At 46.6% G+C, this 20,819-nt stretch overlaps 2 protein-coding genes across 6 annotated transcripts in view; one reads left to right on the top strand and one right to left on the bottom strand.

The window, feature by feature from the left end:
• The window catches only part of PARP12 (poly(ADP-ribose) polymerase family member 12), a 53,757-nt gene extending 43,101 nt beyond the window's left edge, over positions 1-10,656 (top strand). The window contains exons 8-12 of the mRNA XM_081102475.1: positions 7-103; positions 5,215-5,290; positions 7,144-7,274; positions 8,163-8,314; positions 9,608-10,656. Of these exons, the coding sequence (XP_080958601.1) occupies positions 7-103; positions 5,215-5,290; positions 7,144-7,274; positions 8,163-8,314; positions 9,608-9,930 (779 nt within the window). The 3' untranslated portion in view covers positions 9,931-10,656. The remainder of the gene's footprint in view (positions 1-6; positions 104-5,214; positions 5,291-7,143; positions 7,275-8,162; positions 8,315-9,607) is intronic.
• Positions 10,657-13,921: 3,265 nt separating this feature from the next.
• The window catches only part of TBXAS1 (thromboxane A synthase 1), a 147,533-nt gene continuing 140,635 nt past the window's right edge, over positions 13,922-20,819 (bottom strand). For 3 of the 5 annotated variants that reach the window (XM_081102472.1, XM_081102469.1, XM_081102471.1), the window contains 3 exons: positions 18,022-18,159; positions 16,364-16,526; positions 13,922-14,155 (listed from right to left, as the gene is read on the bottom strand). In XM_081102472.1, coding sequence (XP_080958598.1) covers positions 14,081-14,155; positions 16,364-16,526; positions 18,022-18,159 — 376 coding nt within the window. In that variant the 3' untranslated portion in view covers positions 13,922-14,080. The remainder of the gene's footprint in view (positions 14,156-16,363; positions 16,527-18,021; positions 18,160-20,819) is intronic. The other 2 variants (XM_081102473.1, XM_081102470.1) reach the window with 1 other exon arrangement.

Below are 20,819 nucleotides of genomic sequence, written 5' to 3'. Positions count from 1 at the left end.
TTGCAGTATTTATTCAGAGAAACCTGGTCTATGGTACATTTAGAAAGGTTTGTCGGAGACCCAAATACGTGTCTCCTCAGGATGTAAAGGTGAAGCAAACCAGGTGAGTGGGGTTGGGGAACTTGTCACTTACGGTGTGTATCAGTTCGGGGGTGTGCTCTGCTAAGAACAAAAACCTTCAGACTGGTTAGAGCATTAAAAAGGTTTGTTGGCTGTGTAACTGAGTGCCCAAGCACTCTCGGTGTCTAAGTATTCTGGGCCTGGCCCTTGATCTTTTGGAGTTTTTGCTATTACAAGTATAACCCCACAAGGATGATCTGGTGTATGTGCCGTTTCATATTTGTGGAGCTGGGTCATCAGATTAGAGTCCTAAAAGGTCAGTGCAGGTTCCTCTTCATGAGGTTGAACCATTATGCATTTGTCCCAGAACGCATGAGGTGCCAGTTTCCCTTGACTTTGCCAACAGAGTGGTGAAGCTTTTAGATCTTTGCCATTTTCATAGGTGGGAAAGGATATAGCTGTGCATTTTAATTGGCTTTTTCTTATAAGTAAGGCTTACTATTTTTTCCTAACATGTAAGAGCCATTTTCCTATCTCTTTCTATAGACTATTTGTGTTTTTGTCTATTTTTCTGTCAACCTTTTGGTATTTTCCTTAAATAGGAGAATCTTTTTATCTATTAGAGAGATGAACCCTTGCTTTGTTATATAAATTGTAAATATTTTCTCTTGGTTTATTTGTCTTTTGGATTTGTTTATGAAGTATTTTACCACACAGAAATACTTATTTTTTATGTATTTATTTTTTAGTTAAATGTATCAGTCTCTTCTAATTGCTTCTGGATTTAGAATTTTGGTCAACTATGACTGCTCCCACTTCTGGAAGTCATTTTTGACTCTCCAGAGCCTAATGTAGGCATAGTTTGTCTTTTTCCTAAAGCTAGATCTCTTTTATCATCACTCTTAGTCTTAAGGGGGCCATAATCAAATGCCACACATCAGAAATAAAAGTGGTTATTTTGCTCAAATTCAGACTATGATATGAATGATTCAGGATCTTCCCTCTCCATAATCTGAGAGTTGTATATGATGCAGTGACGTGTGGTTCTTCCCTCTAACCTGTTGTCATAACTCCAACAGGCAAATCTGCTTGAGCCTCCTTGGCCACCTGGGACTCTTAGGGTTGATCACTTTCAGAAACAAGTTCTCTATTTAAAACAGTTAATAGAGTCACAGTTATTTAATGGAAAGTTCAAAATGGCATTTACGCATAAGGTATCTGGTTTAGTTCCTTACTGTCTTTCCATCCTCCATGGAAACGGTTTATTCATGTAATTGGGTCTTATTTTTTCCTTTTTTTTTAAAGCTTTTTTTAGATTTTTTTTGTTTTGTTATTTAATTTTTTCCCTTCCACTAGTTTGGAAGTTATACATTGTGTTACTATTTTTTTAAAGGCCACACTAGAAATTACAACACGTGTTCTTCACTTAGGTACAAGTCAGTTAATTTGTTTGCTCTCCTGTTAAATTATATAAGGAGCTTTATATAATTTACTAGAGTCCCGGTGCACAAAATTTGAGCACTTGCGGGGGAGGGGGGGTGTCCCTTAGCCTGGCCTTCGCCCTCTCACAGTCCAGGAGCCCTTAGGGGATGTCCAATTGACGGCTTATCCTAAGCCATCAGTTGGACATCGTTAGCGCTGCCGCGGTCTCCCTCCACCACTGCTGCGCTCACCAGCTGTGAGCCCAGCTTCTGGCTGAGCAGTGCTCCCCCTGTGGGAGTGCACTGACCACCAGGGGGCAGCTCCTGCGTTGAGTGTGGTGGTCAGTGCACATCATAGCGACTGGTCATTTTGCCGTTGGGTCGATTTGTATATTAGCCTTTTAAGAGTCTCATGCTCTACTGACTGAGCTAGCCGGGCAATTAGCCTTTTATTATACACAATTCCATTTACTTTTCTCTTGACTTGTTATTTTAAAATTTTTATTTTTTTAAAATATATTTTTATTGATTTCAGAGAGGAAGGGAGAAGGGAGAAGGGAGAGAGGGAGAGAAACATCAATGATGAGAGAGAATCATTAATTGGCTGCCCCACATTGGGGATTGAGCCCACAACCTGGGCATGTGCCCTGACTGGGAATCGAACCGTGACCTCCTGGTTCATAGGTCAACGCTTCACCACTGAGCCATGCCAGCTAGGTGACATATTATTTTTTAATTTAATGAGGCACTGTTATTTTATACTGTGAACGTTTCATTAAATTTACTCACATTCTTACCATTTTCTTTGTCCTTTCAAATTTCCTTAGATGAAGGTCTGTTGGAAAACTGGCGGGGGGGAGGGTTTTGTTTTATTGGGGGAGGGGGTGTTTATTGATTTGTTTTTTAAAATTTATTTTACTTTACCATTTATCACTGTGTCCTCTTATACCTCCACCCACCCCACCCCACCGAAATCACCTCACTGTTTCCCATGTCCTTGAGTTCTCTCTCTCTTTTTTTCTTTTTTTACTTATTCCCTCCACACACCAGAGCTGTCTACCTGTTCTCTAGCTATGAGTCTGTCTCTATTTTCTTTTTTAAATCCTCTTCTGAGGATATTTTTTCCATTGATTTTTAAAGAAAGTGGGAGGGAGGCAGGAGCAGGAGAGAGAAAGAGAGGGGCATTGATGTGAGAGAGATACATCGATTGGTCGCCTCCTTCATGCACCCCCACTGGGGCTGGGAACCTGCAGCCGAGGTATGTGCCCCTGCCCAGGAATCAAACTTGAGACCCTTCAGTACTCGCACCATCGCTTTAACCATCGAGCCAAACCCATGGGCAAAATTTCCATTGTGTAAATGTACCACAGCTTTTTTATTCACTCATCTACTCGTGGTCACTTGGGCTGCTCCAAATCTTGGCTATTATAAATAATGCTGTAGTGAACATAGGCCTACATATATTATTTTGAATTAGTGTTTCGAGTTTCTTTGGATAAATTTCCAGAAGTGGAATCGCTGGGTCATAAAACAGGTTTGTTTTTTAATTATTTGAGGTTAACTCCATACTGCTTCCACAGTGGCTGCACCAATCTGCATTCTCACCAACAGTGCACACGGGTTCCCTTTTCTCCACATCCTCACCAACACTTGTTGTTTGTTGATTTATTGATGATAGCCTTTCTGACAGGTCTGAAGTGATATCTCATTGTGGTTTTAATTTGCATTTCTGTGATGATTACTGATGTTGAGCATCTTTTCATATGTTTATTGACCATCTGTATGTCCTCTTTGGAGAAGCATCTGTTCAGGTCTTTTTCCCATTTTTTTGATTGGATTGTTTGGTGTATTTTGGTGTCGAGTTTTTTAATTATAAATTGTTTATAAATTTTGAATATTAACCCCTTATCAAATGTATCATTGGCAAATATGTTCTCCCATTCAGTGGGTTGTCTTTTCATTTTGTTGATGGTTTTATTTTGCTGTAAGAAAACTGTGTTTTGAATATGTCTTTATTTTGCCCTCAACATTGAAAGGTATTTTCTCTGGGTATAAATTTTTCATTGTTGTTGTTTCCTCTCAGAACATTGATGTCATTCCACTGTCCTCTGGTTTTCATGGCTGCTTTTGGGAAATAACTGCCAGTTTAACTGGGTACTTCTTTGCCTGAATCACTCTTTTTTTCCCTTTGGTTACTTTTAAGATTTTCTGTTTATCTTGGTATACGGATTCTCACTACAGCATGTCTCAGAATGTGTTTTAATTTTCCTGTTGGAGATACTTTGGGCTTCTTAAACCTGTGAGTTGGTGAATCTCATTAGTTCTCTTTGAAGATTGCCTTTACCCTGTTCTCTGTCCTCTCTTTGAATTTCAGTTGGGTTCTGACCAAATTCAGGTCCTCTTACTCTCTTCTCCACATCTCGGGTTCTTCCCAATATTTTCTATCCTCTTACTGCTCTGGGCCATAGTCTGGAGAATTCTATTTCCCATACCATTCAGCTTACTCATTCTCTCTTCAGGTGGTCTGATCTGCTAGTAAGCATGTCCATTGAAGTTTTACTATCAAGGATTGTATTTTATATTTCTAAAAGTTGTATTTGATTCTTTTTCAGATCCTCCAGGTCATATTATAGTTTCCTGTGCCTTGCATATGTTTTTAGTTTGTGTTTTATTTTTTTACATAGAAAGACTAGTTATTTTGTATTATGTTCAATAATTTCAGCAACTTAATTCATTGTGGGCTTATTTCTGACTGATTCTTGCTTATTGCTTAGTTATTTTAAACTGTGCTATTTTCCTAGGCATGTTATTTGTGGGAGCTCTTTGAGGCTTAGGATGAAGGTCTCATGCCAGCAGAAATGGAAGGTAGATCTAGTGTAGGAAGAACAGAGCATTCTGAAACTGAGTAGCAGTGATTTTGAATTGGTTTCCCAGTCCTTGTTCCTAAACCCTTCGGGACACATGTCTTTTATAACTCAGCTTTTTAAAATTTTTATTGTTAGAAATATCATGTGCTGTTTGTATCATGTGACACCCTGTAGTTAATATTTCTGAGTAAAAAATATGCACAGTCACTTTAAGAAAGATATATAGAGACCACAAGCAGCCTCGGGCAGTTCAAGTCAAATTTCTACTACCAAATGAGTTTTGACATCCGTTTTATGTTTTTATATGCCAGATATACCTCTTTGAGGCTATCCTATGTAATAAAAGTATAGTATGCAAATTGTCCCCTTGACTGGAGTCCTTCTGGGAGTTTGACCAGAGGGCAAGGCTGGCTGGGGGAAGGGAGGGAGGCCCTGACCAGTGGCAGGTGGCCGGGGGAAGGGAGGGAGTACCCTGCCAGCTGCCGCCAGACGCTAGGGATCCTACCAGTGCACGAATTTCATGCACTGGGCCTCTGGTTTGTAATAATAATTCAGAGCTCTTTGAATTTAAAAATCATGGATAATGGTCTGTCTGTGCTGCTTTAATTATATTCTTTCTCTCTGTGTACAGGAGTTGAGATACAGGCGAGTATCCTCATTGTTACAGTTTGAGCCACTTGGGCAAAGAGGAAAGTGCTCTCACAAGATGGATAGTGTGCTTATGTGCTTCCTTTCCTCCCTACTTTTAAAAAGCGAGATGCTGATACTTGAGACAGGTGGTATTGGCTAGTGGAGGCCACCTGTGTGTGATAGTCTGTTGGTGTGTGCAAACCAAATGTCTTAGTGCTTTTGTTTACATTTTGTAGCAATGTCAAGTTTCAAGGCCCAAAGAGTATCCCAGACCATTGGGACCCCTCAGCCCTGCCAGATCCTGGCTTTAAGGTATGGGTCTCCTGTTGTCTTGGACTGGGGAGGAGAGTGTTCTTTGAGATCAGTGAGTGTGAGTGACATGCTCTTTCCTCCACCACTGAGGAAGCTGTGAGGCCAGGGCTCAGGAGGGAGGACAGAAGAGGTATGCGTGTGGTTATTTTTTCAGGTTTTGGGGATTTTAAGGCTAGAGACCACCCAGGAGATGGCTGTGGTCTTGAGGGGAGAGGATGTATTGTGGATGGAGGACAGTGAGCTGGTAAATTTCTAGAAAGGGTAGAAATAGGAGCTGGGCTCAGCCAATATATATTAGTTACATTAAGCAAGAAAAGGAAAAGAAACCACTGACTATGACAAGTGACATCTAGAAGGGAAATTTCTGTTGGAAGGTGCTAGATAATAGAAGACAAGAGAAGGAACACTCAATTCAGCAGCTCCTTTAAGGCCTGTCAGATTTTGGGAATTGCGCTGAATTCAGTAGAGTACTCAGGCCAAGATCTGTCCCATGTATGTGGGGCACTCAGACTGGCCTCTGATGGCTAACTTGGTGCCAAGCATGTTGCAGCCAGCTTTTACAACTAATTGTCACCGCCTTGGGAGGACTCGCCTTGTTGAGCTGACAAAGCTCACACAGACACCAGTGGCACAGGCAAGACCAGTGACAGGCAGGGTGAGTTGACAGCAGCACTCAGATGTCAGAGGACAAGGCAACCATATTGAGGGGACTAGGGAAGGCCCTACTGGGTCCACATCTGAACGATGGCTGGTGCTTGCACAGGTAGAGGTAGGAGAACATACAGGGTGATGGGAACTGCACGTGAAGCAGCCCAGGTCAGGACATGGGGTGTCAGGTGTATCTTGGGTGGAGGGTGTGAACAGACATGGGAAGCAGGAGAGAGGTCAGGGCTGGGCTGTGCAGTGCCTTGATCATGGGTTCGAGCAGAGGCCATGACAAGTATGGGAACCCCTGAGGACCTCTGGTCTGGAAGGAGCAGGGCTGGTTTCCATACTTGAGGAAGAGGAGCTTAGCAGCTCCCATGAGATTGGAACAGGGAAACCAGAGTCAGAATTTGGGTTGCAGGAGACCCATGGACATGCATGCCAAGTCCTGACATGTAGGGTCTTTGGGGGTGATGGTGATGTGGCTATTACAAGGCTGTACATGGGGTAGAGGAAGAGGATGGTATTATAAAGGGACTCACCAGACATCCTCATCTGGTCTATCACTGGATCAAACCTCATGGCGCTGGGAACAGGGAGGCTGATTATATGGTCCAGGCTGCAAGTGCAGGAATTTGAGCATCGTCACTCTGACAGTCGCCTGCTCTTGGTCAGGGGCCTCTCCTGGCCCATCAAAGTGCTGTTTTCCCTGAACAAGAGGCTAAGGGAGAGTTGGGCTCAGCTGGGAGGGATGCAGTGGCCATGCTCCTGAGGTGCCATGTGCCCGTCTACCAGCCTGGCCTTTCTGTCAGTGCTTGTGGTGTGGGGCGTGCACACAATGTTGCTGCTCATGACAGCGTTTGCCCCTCTCCACCAAATGTATGCCTTCCACATTTATTGACACCAACACTTTGGGCTTGTAGACTATGTAGTCTGCCTTGTATGGGGTCAGAAGAGCAGGGACATCCTGGGCATACCTAGGATGGTGCTGATGTAAGCATCATACCTGTCCTTCAGGCAGGTTTCACAGTGAACACAAATAGTACACATTCTGTACCTGGAGAGACTGACTTTCGGGGTAAAGGGAAGTGGTAATCACCTTCAGGGCTTGCTTTTACAGTTCTAGCATTTTAGGAGTAGCCTTGGAAAGAGATTGATCTGTACTTTATACTTTGATGATAACATAATAAAAATCTTTGCCCTTGCAGCTGATCACCCTCAGTTCTTTATCAGAAGAATATCAGAAGGTTTGCAATCTTTTTAACAATACGCTGCCCTACTACTATGTTCAGAAGATCGAGCGAGTCCAGAACCTGGCTCTCTGGGAAGTCTACCAGTGGTACGTCAAGGGCTTGTTCTCGGCAGGCTGATGACTTTGTCCCCTCACACTCGTACATAGTAGGCTAGCTGCTTACCAAATGGGCCCTGGACGTCAGGGACAGTTCCAGATGGCAGCCACTGCTTGCCCAGTGCTTCTGGAATTGGGAACTGTGTTCCTGTTTTTTAATCTATCTCATCATCTTTATAGCTTAGTGCTGCATGTCCCCTCAGAGAAACGAGGGGAGAAAGCCAGCACTTGTATTCTGCCTCCCTAAAGATCTACAGGATGGTCCAGTATAAGCCACCCACACTCTGGAGAACATAAAGCTATTGTCCTGACACCCAGAGAGTAGGGACCTTCTTTTTGGCCTGAAGACCAGCATGTTCTTGGGCAGTTGTCTACGTGAGCTGGGGAGGAGAATCACAGCAGGTCACCATGGCAGGCCTTGGGTTCTGCTGACCTGTCCCCACAAAAGGTTGGAGCAGTCTCATCTGTGCTCTGGGCCAGTGATAAAATCAAGCCTCATGGTGCTGGGAACTTATGGGAGAGGGGACACAGATGACCCCCCAGTGAGCAGCTGTCTCAGGCTCCCCCTGCTAAGCTCCATGAGGAAGCAAGGGGGTAGGCACAAAGCACATCTGTCTTCCCAAGGCTGGTCTGCTTTGGAGGTTCAGTTTGCTGCTGGAGGCCTAAGGCTGTGGAGGGAAAGGCTTCCCTCTGCTTTTCATCCAGGTCCTGTGTTCTACCTTTCCCTCTCTGGCCCATGGCTAGAGTATCATGGACTTGGATCCATATCTCCTGGCCTTGTGACACTTATGATAAAATGTGTTTTCTTGGGTCAGGTGGCATGTATTTGGTTGTAAGTGCTGTCTGTCTCCAGCACACATTTCTCTCCTGTGATTCTAGGCAAAAAGGGCAGATGCAGAAGAGAAATGGAGGGAAGGCGGTGGATGAGAGGCAGCTGTTTCATGGCACCAGCACTGGTTTGGTTGACGCCATCTGCCAGCAGAATTTTGATTGGAGGGTCTGTGGTCTTCATGGCACTTCCTATGGCAAAGGTAAGGGTGAGGGCAGCTTGCACCAGCATAATCAGGCCTTGCTGTACTATCCAGGGCTCAGGAAACCGTTTTAAAGCAGTTGATGGGGGTGGGGCGGGGGCGCAGTGTAAGCTGATAAGCCAGTTCATACTCAGTGAGGAATGGCCCTGCCATCTGTGGGGATGCCCAGCTGTTGGCGGCACCCTTCCTTTCACTCATTTGTGTGCAACCAGGAGCCTGACCCAAGGGTTAGCATGGGCAGTCCTGCTTAGGCTGGGGTTTTGCTTCCTTAAGAGATGAGCCTATGTCCCTGTGGAGTGGAGGCCTCGGGAGATGGTGAGCACGAGTCAGGAGAGGAAGGGTGCCTACCCAACCAACCCTGTGCCTGCACTATTTTGTAAGAGTAGAACTCTGAACACCTCAGATATATGCATGTAAATATGCCATTCTAGCTATTTGGTGAGTTGTCTGAGTGTTTTTCTGTCTCTTGGTTATTTTTAAACTTTATTTGGACATAATTTCAAGGAAAGTTGCAAGAATAATATTTTTAAAAGTCCTGGGAAAAGTCCTGCATACATTTACCTAGATTCACGTGTTTTAATATTTTGCCATGTTGGCTTTATACCCCCCATTATTTTCCTGATCCATTTGTAAGTGTGTGACATATGTCATACTCCTTCACCCTTTAACACCTCCTAAGAAAAAGGACATTATCTTCTGTCATCACATGGTTACTAAATTGAAAAAATCTTATAGTGATGTGATAGTATAATCAACAATCCCTGTCCCAGTTCCATCAGTTGTCCACAACTTAGCCTTAGTCCAGCATGATGACTAGGTGTCAGGATGGACGAGAGCCACTGGAAGGTTATAAATCCAAATGTATAGGTGGCAGCTTCCAACTCAAGTTCCCATTAAACAGGGTTCATAATTGTATGCATTGGGCTGCCGGTGTGGTTCCATGTATGGGATCTTGGTCACTTTCCACACCAACCTTATGAAGTTGGGCATGACAGCCCCATTTTATAGCTGAGGAAACAGGTTTGGGGGTTAAGTAGTGTTATGCCCAGAGAGCCTTATGATTTGACTGACATATTCAGAATGTGAAAGGAGTTTTCTGTCTGTTTTGTGTCCTCTCTGATGCCCTTCATGGGGAAGGCTGGAGAAAGAGGGAGGATGGAGAACAGGAGCAAGATGTGGTGACAGAGGAGCAGAGGCCATTGGCATTGCCTGGTGGGCAGGATGCTAGAGCCCCTCCTGCCTGGCTGCAGCTGTCCTCCCAGTGCCCAATTAAGCCTGTGCGTGTTTTTGCAGGGAGCTACTTTGCCCGAGATGCTGCATATTCCCACCACTACACCAAACCCGACTTGAAGTGCTACACGATGTTCCTGGCTCGGGTGCTGGTGGGCGAGTTCACCCGAGGCAATGCCTCCTTAGTCCGCCCCCCAGCCAAGGAGGACCAGGGCAACGTTCTCTACGACAGCTGTGTGAACAGCATGTCAGACCCGTCTATCTTCGTGATCTTTGAGAAGCACCAGGTCTATCCAGAGTATGTCATCCAGTACACCTCCAGCAAGCCTCTGGACGGGGCCTCCTCCCTGTTATCCCTGGCATCCTTTTTTGGTATCCGGCAGTGAGCACGAGGATGCATTTCATACCTTTCAGGCTTGTCTTCCTTGAAATAGCTATTTGGGATTTTTTTTTTTTTTATAACAAAAAAGCTTTTAATGAACTGTTTAACATTGACTTTTCAATGAAGTTACCTTCTTAATCTCTTGCTGATGATAGTTTTTGGTTTTAAGTAATTTTTAAGCTTGATATGGGCTAACCAATAGTGATTGTAGGTGAGATTTTTTACTAGGGTAAGTTTTACATTTTACTATTTTTGTTGACTTTGCTACTGATTGGCATCGGGCACAGAGTTTCTAGTTAACTATTTTATGGATTGATTTTAATTTTTATTAATTTCTGTCTATCTCTAGTGATTCGGTTTTTCAGGGTCTTGGTGGCATTATTCAACTTTTTATAGCCTATGTACAGAAAAACCTGTCTTGTGGCCTAGGGAGGTGCAGACATGGTGTCTGTTGCTCTGGTTCTAATCCAGGCAGCTCTTCTGCTGCTTCTCCTGGGCTCTGGCCTTGGAATTGGTCCATATATCACATCGTCAGACACATGGCTACTGTGGGGTGTCATTCAGTCCCTGTGGTTTTCCTTTGTCATGGGCCTAGTGCGTGAACGCCTGTCCCAGCATCTTCTAAGCGCACTGGACATCCTCCGAATATGGGTTTTATATCTTCATGAGATTTGAATACTTGTGCTGCAGATGTCACAATATAGAAATAAAATAGTATTTATTTCAAGTGGGTGACGACTGAAGTCCATTGTTCAGCATCGTGTATTGAGTTCCTGCTGGGTACAGGAGCTTTTCTGGGTGTTGGAATATCACAGAGCCCCTGTTACTGGCTTCGGGGGTGCTATGTCTAGTTTATCATGAAGCTGAAGAAGCCCCTTCCACAGCCCTAGGAGGGGCCCCAGCTATATGGTCACATGGTCATACATTTTGGTTAAATTTGCAAGTTACATCTTAGTATTTTTCTTTTCTTTTTCCCATTTCACACAAGTTCCAAGCCCCACAAACCTAGAATCACTGTATGTTGTGGACATGGAGGAGGTGGGTATGTCCTTTGTGTGTCTTCCACACACAGCGGGTTGTGGAGTCTGCTAGACACTGGCTGGCTCTTGTCCAGAGGCAGAGGGCTGTCAGGGAAGCTCCAGGATGTGAGACTGTCTGCCTCTTCCTGGGTGCTGTACCCATTGGCCCCCCAGGTTTATTCTACAGCCACAGTCCTCTCCTGACCTGCACCGTTCTTCCCCTCACCTTCCTAATACAATATGCTCACTCTACACACGATGCCTTCAGTTCAGTTGGTTTGTCCCAGAGAGTGATCTGGAACTTGACACAGGTCAGCTAATCAGACCGGAAGAGAACTGAGTTAAATGGCCAGAAAAATGAAGAAGCAATGACAATACTACCTTTTTCACCAGCAGGACCTAGGTGTATATGTTATGATTTTCAGAACCTCCCAAATATTTCCCCCACATCCTGACTAATCTTGAAATTTCATCCTTTGCTTTTTGATTAGGACACTAGTCCTCCTACCGTGTAGGTGGGGGGCCCGAGGGATGTCAGAGAATCATTGAACAGGTGCTTGCCTGCTAAGTCTTTTTAAAAAAAATTTATGTATTGATTTTAGAGAGTCGGGGGGAGGAAGAGAGAAAAAAATCTGTCCCACTTATTTATGCAATCATTGGTTGCTTTTTGAAATTGTAAACATTTTTATTGATTTCAGACAGGAAGGGAGAGGGAGATACAAACATCAATGATGAAAAAAAATCATTGATCGGCTGCTTCCTGCACACCCCCCAGTGGGGATTGAGCCCACAACCCATGCATGGGCCCTGAAATCAAACTGTGACCTCCTGGTTCATAGGTCAATGCTCAACCACTGTGCTGTGCCGGCCAGGCATTGGTTGCTTCTTGTATGTGCCCTGATTGGGGATTGAGCCTGCAACCTTGGTGTATCGGGATGTTGCTCTAATCAGCTGAGCTACCTGGCCAGGGCTGCCTATTAAGTCTTAAATGTAGATATACTGATCCCATGCTCCTGGGAGCCGAGGAGTGGGAAGCAGGAATGGTCTTTTGGGGAATTTTAGTGGGAAGGATGGCAAGAGAAACCTGGGATGGGAGAGTATCACATGCTCCAGAAAAGTCATGTGAGCTATGAAGACTGCAGACAACATGGATTGGCTGACCTTTGAGAAAGCAAGTCAGGAAAAGCAACTACATGGACTGGAAATTCAAGAGGAATGGGGGTCCATGAGGCCAGGTTGTAGGGTGGGCATGGGGAAAGCTGTTCCTCCTGTGTGGGCACAGGAGGGAGTGGGCAATGTGATGAGAAGTCAAAATGACCACGACTCAGAATGTTAATGCAAAGAGGTAGTGGGATCCAGGGCAAGTGTGTGTGTGATAGCCAAGAAGTTGTCAGGAGGCCCAGCTGGAATGCAGCTGGAGGGTTTTGTTCAGGACCTGTCAGTGCCATTTCCTGACCCCTGTTAGCTGGTGCTGGGTGTGAACAGTGGGCGTTAAACAGCCCGGGGATGTGTGAGTCCAGCGATTCTAGCCCATTAGGAAGCTTGACTGCTGTGTTTGGAGATTGTGACCACCTGGATGGAGAAGGGGAGGGAAGCCAACAGAGTTGATGGGCTGGGGTGTCAGGTGTGGACCTGCACCTCAACTAGGGAGCCAGGTGCTCAGCTGGGCCCTTCTGCAGGATGAGGTTCTGTGATGGCCATGGGGGGTCAGGCACTGGGGGAGACAAGTGGGGCCATCAGGGGAGCAAATGGGTCACTGGGAGTGGGAATGGATGGTTTTTCCCAGTGAGTCTGAGCCCTGGGCTGGGCATCTCAAAGGGGCTGGGTTCCAGAGATGAGCAGGTGGTGGGCAGCAAGTGTGTGAGAGGGTTATGATGGGCTGGTGGGACCTCCTAGAGCAGTGGTCCACAAACTGCGGCTCTTTGGCCCCTTGAGTGTGGCTCGTCCACAAAATACCCACTTCTGCGCATGCGCCACGAAGTTTCAATCGCACTGTACATGCGCGCCCGCATGTGGTATTTTGTGGAAGAGCCACACTCAAGGGGCCAAAGAGCCGCATGTGGCTCGCGAGCCGCAGTTTGCAGACCACTGTCCTAGAGGATGGGCAACAACCAGGGCTGGGGCAGTGCTGGGAAACAAGGCTGCCTTCCTCCCAGGAACTTTTAGGGGAGCCTTTTGGGTGAAGCATGGGGAGCTCTGGGCTGGAGGGAGAAGACTTCACAGCAGAGGCAGCATTTCCAGCCACGGATATGTGGCAACCTATTCTGCCAGCTCACCTGAAACAGCCTGAACTTTCTAAAGGTGGGTCAGCATCTGGGTGTCCCATCCATGCTCACAGATTCCTATTATCTATATGGCATTTAGCCCCTTCATGCTGCTCAGAGGTCAGATAGAGGAAGAAGTCTTTGGTCTTGGTCAGCCTCCTTGCTTTACAGACGGGAAAACCGAGGCTCAGGGAGGTGGCCAGAGCATGGCTGCTGGTGGGAGATCTGGGGTTCAATTTGCAAGTTCTTTGTTGAATTTAAACTTCGCAGCAATACAATAACTACTTTTTACTAACATTCACCTCTGTGTTTCAATTGATCAAAATGAGGAAACGATGATGCTCTTAAAAAGAAAAAGTACACTTTAGCCTCTATCACTTTTATGCACATTGAAACTTAAGAAGTCAGTATTACCCTACCCAGAAATATCAAAGAATAATAAAGCTTTTGAACCACCTTTGAAGTTGAACTTCTGAATGTCATTGCCTTAGTCAAATACTGCAAAGCACCAGAAGCTGAAAAGGCCTATGAGCTGGTACCATCAGGACAGCTCAGCACAGTGCCCCTGTGTCAATTCCTTCCATCTCGAGGCCAGGACAAAACCCCAAGTTCTCAGTCATTTTGTCAAAGCTACAGTTTCACTTATTTATCAGCAATTCCTTATTGAGAGAGGGGGATCTGTCGTTCAAACACCATTGACAAAGATAAAACTAAGTGTAACAAACGTTTATTAAACATTTAGGAAATGTTACGGAAATGACCTCTTTTATACTTGTATGCCAGGCACCCTTTAAATTACTTAGGTGACGTTCCCCCCAAATCCGAATTTCCACAAGGGTTTTCTTTGAATTAGAAGGTGCTGTTGTAACTGTCAGCGGGAGACAATCTTGATGTAGACACCATTTTTTGGACTTAGGGCAGATTTGGATTCTAGCTGCAGTGGTACCTAAGGTAGAGGAGATTAAAATATTTGTCACAGTTAAACACATCCACAGGAAAACATTCTTGGAACCGGGCCTGAAGCAGGGTTATGGAAATTCGGCTGAGGTCTCAGAGAGTTGACCCAGGAGCAAGCAATGCGGCCTCCCATCAGGACCCCTCGGACCCAGCAGAGCTGCTTCTACAGGACTAGGCACTGGGCCCTGCAGCACTGATGCTCATCCCCCCTTTCCTGTGTTAACAATTCCCATTTATTCTCCCAAGAACCCTGCAAAAGAGGTAGTAGTGGCTCACTTTGCAAATGAAGAAATGAAGGTTCAGAGAGGCCAAGTGACTTGTTCAAGGTCACATGATTAGAAAATAAAGAGCCAAGCCTCAAACTCTTCTCATCTCCATCTCCCTCCCTGTGCCCAGCCAGACACTGAGCAGCTTCTCTGGGAAGGACTTTGGGGAGTTGGGCCTCATGCTCTTCCCTGCTCAAGTGTGCTGTGGTCTGACCTCAGTGCCATGCAGAAAGCTTTCCTTATGTCTTAAAAGGAAGATTCCTGGTGGGCTGGGGTCTTGGAAGAAACACCAAAGAAATACTTAAGAAGCAGGGTAGCCCCTGGAACCATATGTAAAATGATGGTTCAGTGGCTCATGTGAACCCTTTCGAGGAAAGAAGAGTCACCAGGCCTTACTACTGGGGCCTTGGCGGAATTGTCAGATGTCTTTGAGGATTATAGTTCAGATGGGAGACCAGTTCTATGCCCCAGAAGCAAGATGGTCTAGACCTGTGCTATCCTGTACGGTAGCCACTAGCATTATGTAGCTGTTGAATGCTTGAAATGTGGTTAGTGGAAAAGGGGCTGAATTTTTTATTTGATTTAATCATTAACATTTAAATAGCCACATGTGGCTAGTAGCTCCTGTATTAGTGCAGGCCTAGACAAACTAGAAACACCATTGGACTTCAAAAAAAAGGAGGTCATTTGGGGCTAGCGAAGTCAGGGAGGGCTTCCTGGAGGAGGTGACTCCTGAGGTGGGTCTAGGAATGGGAGAAGTCATGTGAGCAGAACTTCTCAGGAGTCACTTCGGGATTTGAGGCAACACCCAGGAATGTGGAGGATGGGACTAGACTTGGGGTGGAAAGTTGAAGAGAGGACATTCCAGGTCGGGGCAGTAGCCTGAGCAGGTAGAACGCTCTTAGAGTGGGAAGTTGGGGCGGGGAATGTAAAATGGGCTCAGATAAGTTCTCCCCAGATCAGCAGGCTCCAGACTCATGGCTGGTTCTTGAGCTGGGAAGTGCCAGGCATAAGCAGTGGTTGGGGACATTGGTCCAGCCACTGTACTGTATGTCAAGATGAAGGGTAATGAGGCAAACCCCAGAAGGAAGTCTTGCACACGTGGAAGACCTAGGGCAGTCAGACCTGCCTTCTTTCTCTGTTCCCTCATCTGCTTTGGCTCAACTCTGTGCTCCCAATTTGTCCCTCCTCTCTCCAGCAGTGACCATCAGAACTTGGTGGACATTTTCACATCCAATATCTTTTTTAGCCCAACTGAACTCCTTATTCCTCCTGGACCAGCACCCACCCCAGTCTCCCTGTTTGCTGGGGGAGAGGGGCAGTGCCACTCTGGATCTAGAAGTTGTCACCATCTGTCACTATGTCCTTATCTGTCCCCTGTGCGCTCTGGTCCAGGTCTACTGCTGTGCAGGGGAGTTCCAAAAAGGCATGCAGGAGAGCGAAGTTCCAGTTGTGTGGGGAACAGCTAGCCCCTTGCAGGCAGGCTGCTGGATGTGGAGGAGAGGGAGGACTTGGGAATGAGCAAGATCTGATTTGAACCCCAGTTTCTTCACTCTGGCTAGTCATTCATTTGCTTGTTGATGTTTGTTGAATGAATGAATGAGCATCTGCCATGTGCCTGGCATTAAGCTGGATGCTGAGGCACCGAACAATAAATATGACAAACTTGTTCCCTGTCCTCACGGAGCCTGTAGTCCAATTGTTTGACCTCAGGCAAGTTATTTAACCTCTTTTTAGCTCCTCGTCTGAAAATGGGAATAATAAAACCTACCTTGGATTCTCTTTGCCAAGGAGGGAAGGGCTATAGCATCATGAGGGCTAACCCTACTGTACAAAGAATAATAATAATAATATTAGGCCAGCTGCAATGCAGACAACGCAGTGAACACGCCTGAGCCAGGAGCAGCAGGGCTCACCAGCAGGGGGCTCACCTGAGTCTCAGGGCAGACTTCAAACCGGAACTTGCTCAGGAGGTGGAGCAGTGTCAGCTTGACCTCCAGCAACCCCAGCCGCACCCCGAGGCAGCTCCGGGGACCCGCTCCGAATGGCAGGTAGGTGAAGGGTCGCCGGCACCTCTGGGCCTCAGCTGTGAACCTGTGAGTCAGCGCAGTCAGGGTTGGCCCAGGACACCTGCCTCCACTTCGGGGCCTCTTCAGCCACTGGGTCTGGCTGAGGGTCCCCTACATCAGAGGTGACGATCCTACCAAGCGGGCCTAACCTCCACCGAAGTCAACAGAATCCCGTTTTCTCTCGGGCCTGTCCCCAAACTATGGAGCTGGTGGCTGCTAATCCCTGAGCTTTCGTTCCACTCCCCTCCTCCCTTCCTGCAAAGGCATTTTGAATGAAAAGAATCACCTGGACAGTCAGTGTTGCCCTCCTGCCCTCCTACAGCCCATCGTGCTGTTAACGAGCCTGCGGGCTCACTATGATCCAGAAAGGTAAGAGCCTTACAGAAACCACAGCCCTTACCTGGACCCTGGGCTCCACCTTCTCCATCAGCCAGAGGTGACACCAGCCATACTTCCTAAGAAGGGTCCCTGGGCCCTGGTCCTCCTCTCCTGCCCCAAGGCCAGGTCCTGCCAGCTGTCCTTGCCCCTCTGGTTCAAGCAGTGAAATTGAACTACCGGAGGCTGTGGTACTTGAACCACGGAAGGCCTTCCTCAGAGGAATTGCCTATCTGCTACACATGGCAGCGTGTGCCGCACGTGTTCTGTGGCAGTAAAGCTAGGTGACAGCCATTGTTGTGTGGTAGCCAGCTCACGTCTTACCACCTCCACACTTTTCTGGGCCCAAGGTACCCTGGGCCCCCTATCCCCTTTTTCAACTGAATATTAATGCAATGTTTGTTTCAAAGATGATGCTATAAGCCCGGTGGCCACTGTTTATGGTTCCCGATCTTTATTTCCAGGAGCTGCTGTGCAGCAGGGTATAGTTTGTCTAGGCCCCGCTGCCTACAGCTTCCCTGTGGCTGGTTGTAGAGCTGGGGTTGGGTCCCCGGGAAGCTGGAAGCGCTGAAGATGGAGCCCACCTGCTGCCTGACCAGCCCTCCCTGGCCAGATCGCACAGGAAGGGATAGAAATGCGTTCTTTTGAGGAGGGGCTGTGGATACCGGTGCAGACATTTTAAGCCTGGGAGCCTAGAAATGAAGTGTAAACAAGGGACCACATCCCACGTAGGGGCCGGAGGGGGTCCAGGTCTGCCATGTTAGTCTAGCTGGTTCTCATGAATTCCTGGAGAAATTGTGTTGATCTTCTTGTTTTGGATCAGGCTCCATTTTTTAAAAAGGAAAAGATGTTGTGTTACTTTCCCGTGCACACCTGAAATATGATCCGGTGTCCTGTGTCCTGGTTTGAACAAACAGAAGACACCCACTTGAAATTGCCTTGTTCCTTGCGTGCAGTGCTGCTGAAATGCTAACTCTTTGGATTCTGTTTGGGGCTTTTAAAAGTGGTACAGTATGATTGCCTTGGCTTTTGACAGGGGACAATGGTACTAGATCTTTACCAAATCTGTGTCTCTAGGCAGCCACCTACAATCTCTCCCCTTCGCTCACCTCCCTCAAGGGCCCATTTGAAGGGGTGGTGCTCACCTCTCAGGGTCAAAGGCCTCTGGACGTGGCCAGTGCTCCGGGTCATGGTGTAAGGCGCCCACAGCCATTTCGACCACTGTGCCCGCGGGAATGCGCTGCCCCAGCAACTCGCAGTCCTGTGCCGCCTCCCGTGTGAACCTAAGGGGCGGGGAGGGAGGGGGGAACAACGGGTCACCCCGGCCTTGATGCAGAATAGAGATGAGGAGAGCTAGGGTGGGGTGATGCCGGGGCAAAGGGGTTCTGGGTCTGAAGTATGGAATGAGGGACAAGGGAAGAGCAGGCCCTGTCCTCTTCGGGGGGTGACAAAGACCTACCCACCCCACCCCATTAAGTCTCTACTGCCCAGGGCCCTGCAGCCATGGCCAAGCATGTCAAACTCAAAGGCTAACACTGGCCAAATAAACGAGGCATGTGGCCTGAGGGCCACGAGTTTGACATGCTTGCTCTAGGCTCTAGACTGGCCTAGCCCTTGGTGAAAGCGCAGTCACTGCTCCTTCCTTCATCCAGCCTGAAACCCATCTTATGCCTGGGTTGGGGGCACATGGGTGCCTTTGAAGGGCTTATTTCTGATAAGGGCTTACATGGCCACACCCTCCCTCACCCTTCGCTTTACCTAACGGAAATTTGAGTTTGAAAATCTGTTCCCCATATATTGTCTGTGTCACTATGGATAAGTTCCACCAGAAATGCTTCTGGTCAGATGGTTTATTTTATCGAATGGCCATGGCATAATGTCTTTTATGTTCTATTTTTTAAGGGCTAGACTATGTTTGCATATGGACAGACAATTTCTGGAAGAATTCCTAAACTGCTCCCATTATCTCCTCTAGGGGATGGGACTGGGGTGGAGGATGGCAGGGCACCAGGCTGACAACTTTTTCTTTGGATCCTTCTGTGTTGTTTAGTTTTTTGGGGTATTTTTTAGGTATAAGCATATTGTTTTGGTAATATAAATAATTTTTAAAAAATTAAAAATAATCTATGTTGGCTTTTGCTTCAAGTGGGAGGATTGAGCTTCCCTCAATATCTTAGAGGAGATAAAATTATTATATTAATTATAGCTATAAAAGATATTAACAGCAACCACAGCTCCTTGCAGCATTCATCACTCTGTTATGAGCATTTAATGTAAGAGTCAGGAGCCTGAGAGGCAGGGTTGTGGGGCCCCATTCAGATCCTCAGTTACTAATGCAGTTAATATGTGTATGCATCTGGGAGCAAAACCCCAGTTTTGAGCAGGAAGATGGGGGGAGGGGTGTACAACCTCAGCTCAAAAAGGATCAAACAAGGCCACTCCCTGGCATCCCTTCTTTGTCCTCTTTACCGGAAATAGCTTGGACCTGGATGCAAAGCCCCCTACAAAACAGAAAACAGGGCCTCCCTTCTGAACATGGTGGCCTCTCTGGCTCGGTTAGGCTGCATAAAAGGCCAGAAAAAAAAAATCTCTGAATCCTACTGCATAGAAATTGGACTCATTAATAACCTTTCAATAAGAATTATGTTTTTCACAAGGGCCATTCTGAGTTATTTTTATAGATGAGGGTGTCAGTCAAGTTGTATCAGTGCTTGGGAAAAGCTAGCAGGCTTTTTCTGAGATTAAAGGAATAATAAAATGGAATAGAAGAATAGAATTAGACTAGACTAGACTAGAATAGAATAATAAAATTCTCACTCTCTTTACATTCACCTCAAATCCTATGCCTGGGCCAAAGCGAATTGGCCTCTTGTTTGGGTGAGAATAATGATGGTTTGCCTGTCTCATTTTTGTTGTTTGGTAACAGAAATCAGCAGAGCTGATACAGTTTAAAATGCCAATGGAGTAGGGGTAGAGGAAGGTGAGGCTCAGGAGATCATGGAGTGCCCGGGGTTGGAGCAGGACTGGAAGCTGGCCACTCGACTCGAAGCTCAGTGCCTCTTGCTCTTTACCTCATACCTTCCATGGCAGGCTGCTCAGAGGGGAGTGCATTTTCCCATCACTATCCCACTGATTCTCACTGTATTCCGTGGGGCAGGCACATGTGCCCATTGAACACTCAGGACACAGAGGCACAGAGCAGTACAGAACTTAGCCAAGGTCACACAGTAAACTCAGGGCTGGGCCAAGACTGTCCTGACTTTATATCTAGACCAGCGATTTTCAACTGGCGTGCCATACGACTTTTTAAAACGTGCAATACCTGACTAGTCAGGGGCTCTGACCTCTTTTCCTTTAGATTGTCAAATTAAAAATTGCCAACAGCCAACAACAATAGCTAAAAAATTATACCTATTTTTTTTTTGTCAGACCTGCAAAAATTATACTTTTTGGCATGCCACAGAATTTTAGTAATTAGTTAATGTGTGCCATGAAAGAGGTAGAAAAATCACTGGCCGAGACCCATTCTGTCAGTATAGGTCACTGCACTGTATGCGACTTTATGGGGGAATTTTAACAGATGCATCCCGGTACTCTGGTTTCTGTCCTGTCCCGGGTGGGAGCGCCAGTGTGCTATTTCCCCGGCGCGATGCTGTTGCCTACTTGCTCACATGGTGCTGCGGATACAGGCCAGCAGGAGGACTGGAGAACTGGCCGCGGCATTTTGTGTTTAAGAGCCTGTTCACTTTGTCACTCAACACGTCATCTATTCAAGGTCTGGTGATGAATTTTTGATTGAGTTTAGATCCAGGAAATGATGTGTCTTTGATGAGTTTATACACTTTCCTCCCCCTAGAGAACACGACTGTTCAACTCAGCTGAGTTCCCCCTGTGCCAGGAGCCCCGGCACCCGCGGGCCTGACCTGGGACACCGGTGTCTCTG

Source organism: Myotis nattereri, assembly GCF_964212035.1.
Source record: "Myotis nattereri genome assembly, chromosome: 11".
Taxonomy (NCBI): domain Eukaryota; kingdom Metazoa; phylum Chordata; class Mammalia; order Chiroptera; family Vespertilionidae; genus Myotis; species Myotis nattereri.
The sequence above is the reverse complement of the archived record's forward strand: the minus strand, read 5'-3'. Positions and strand labels throughout refer to the sequence as shown.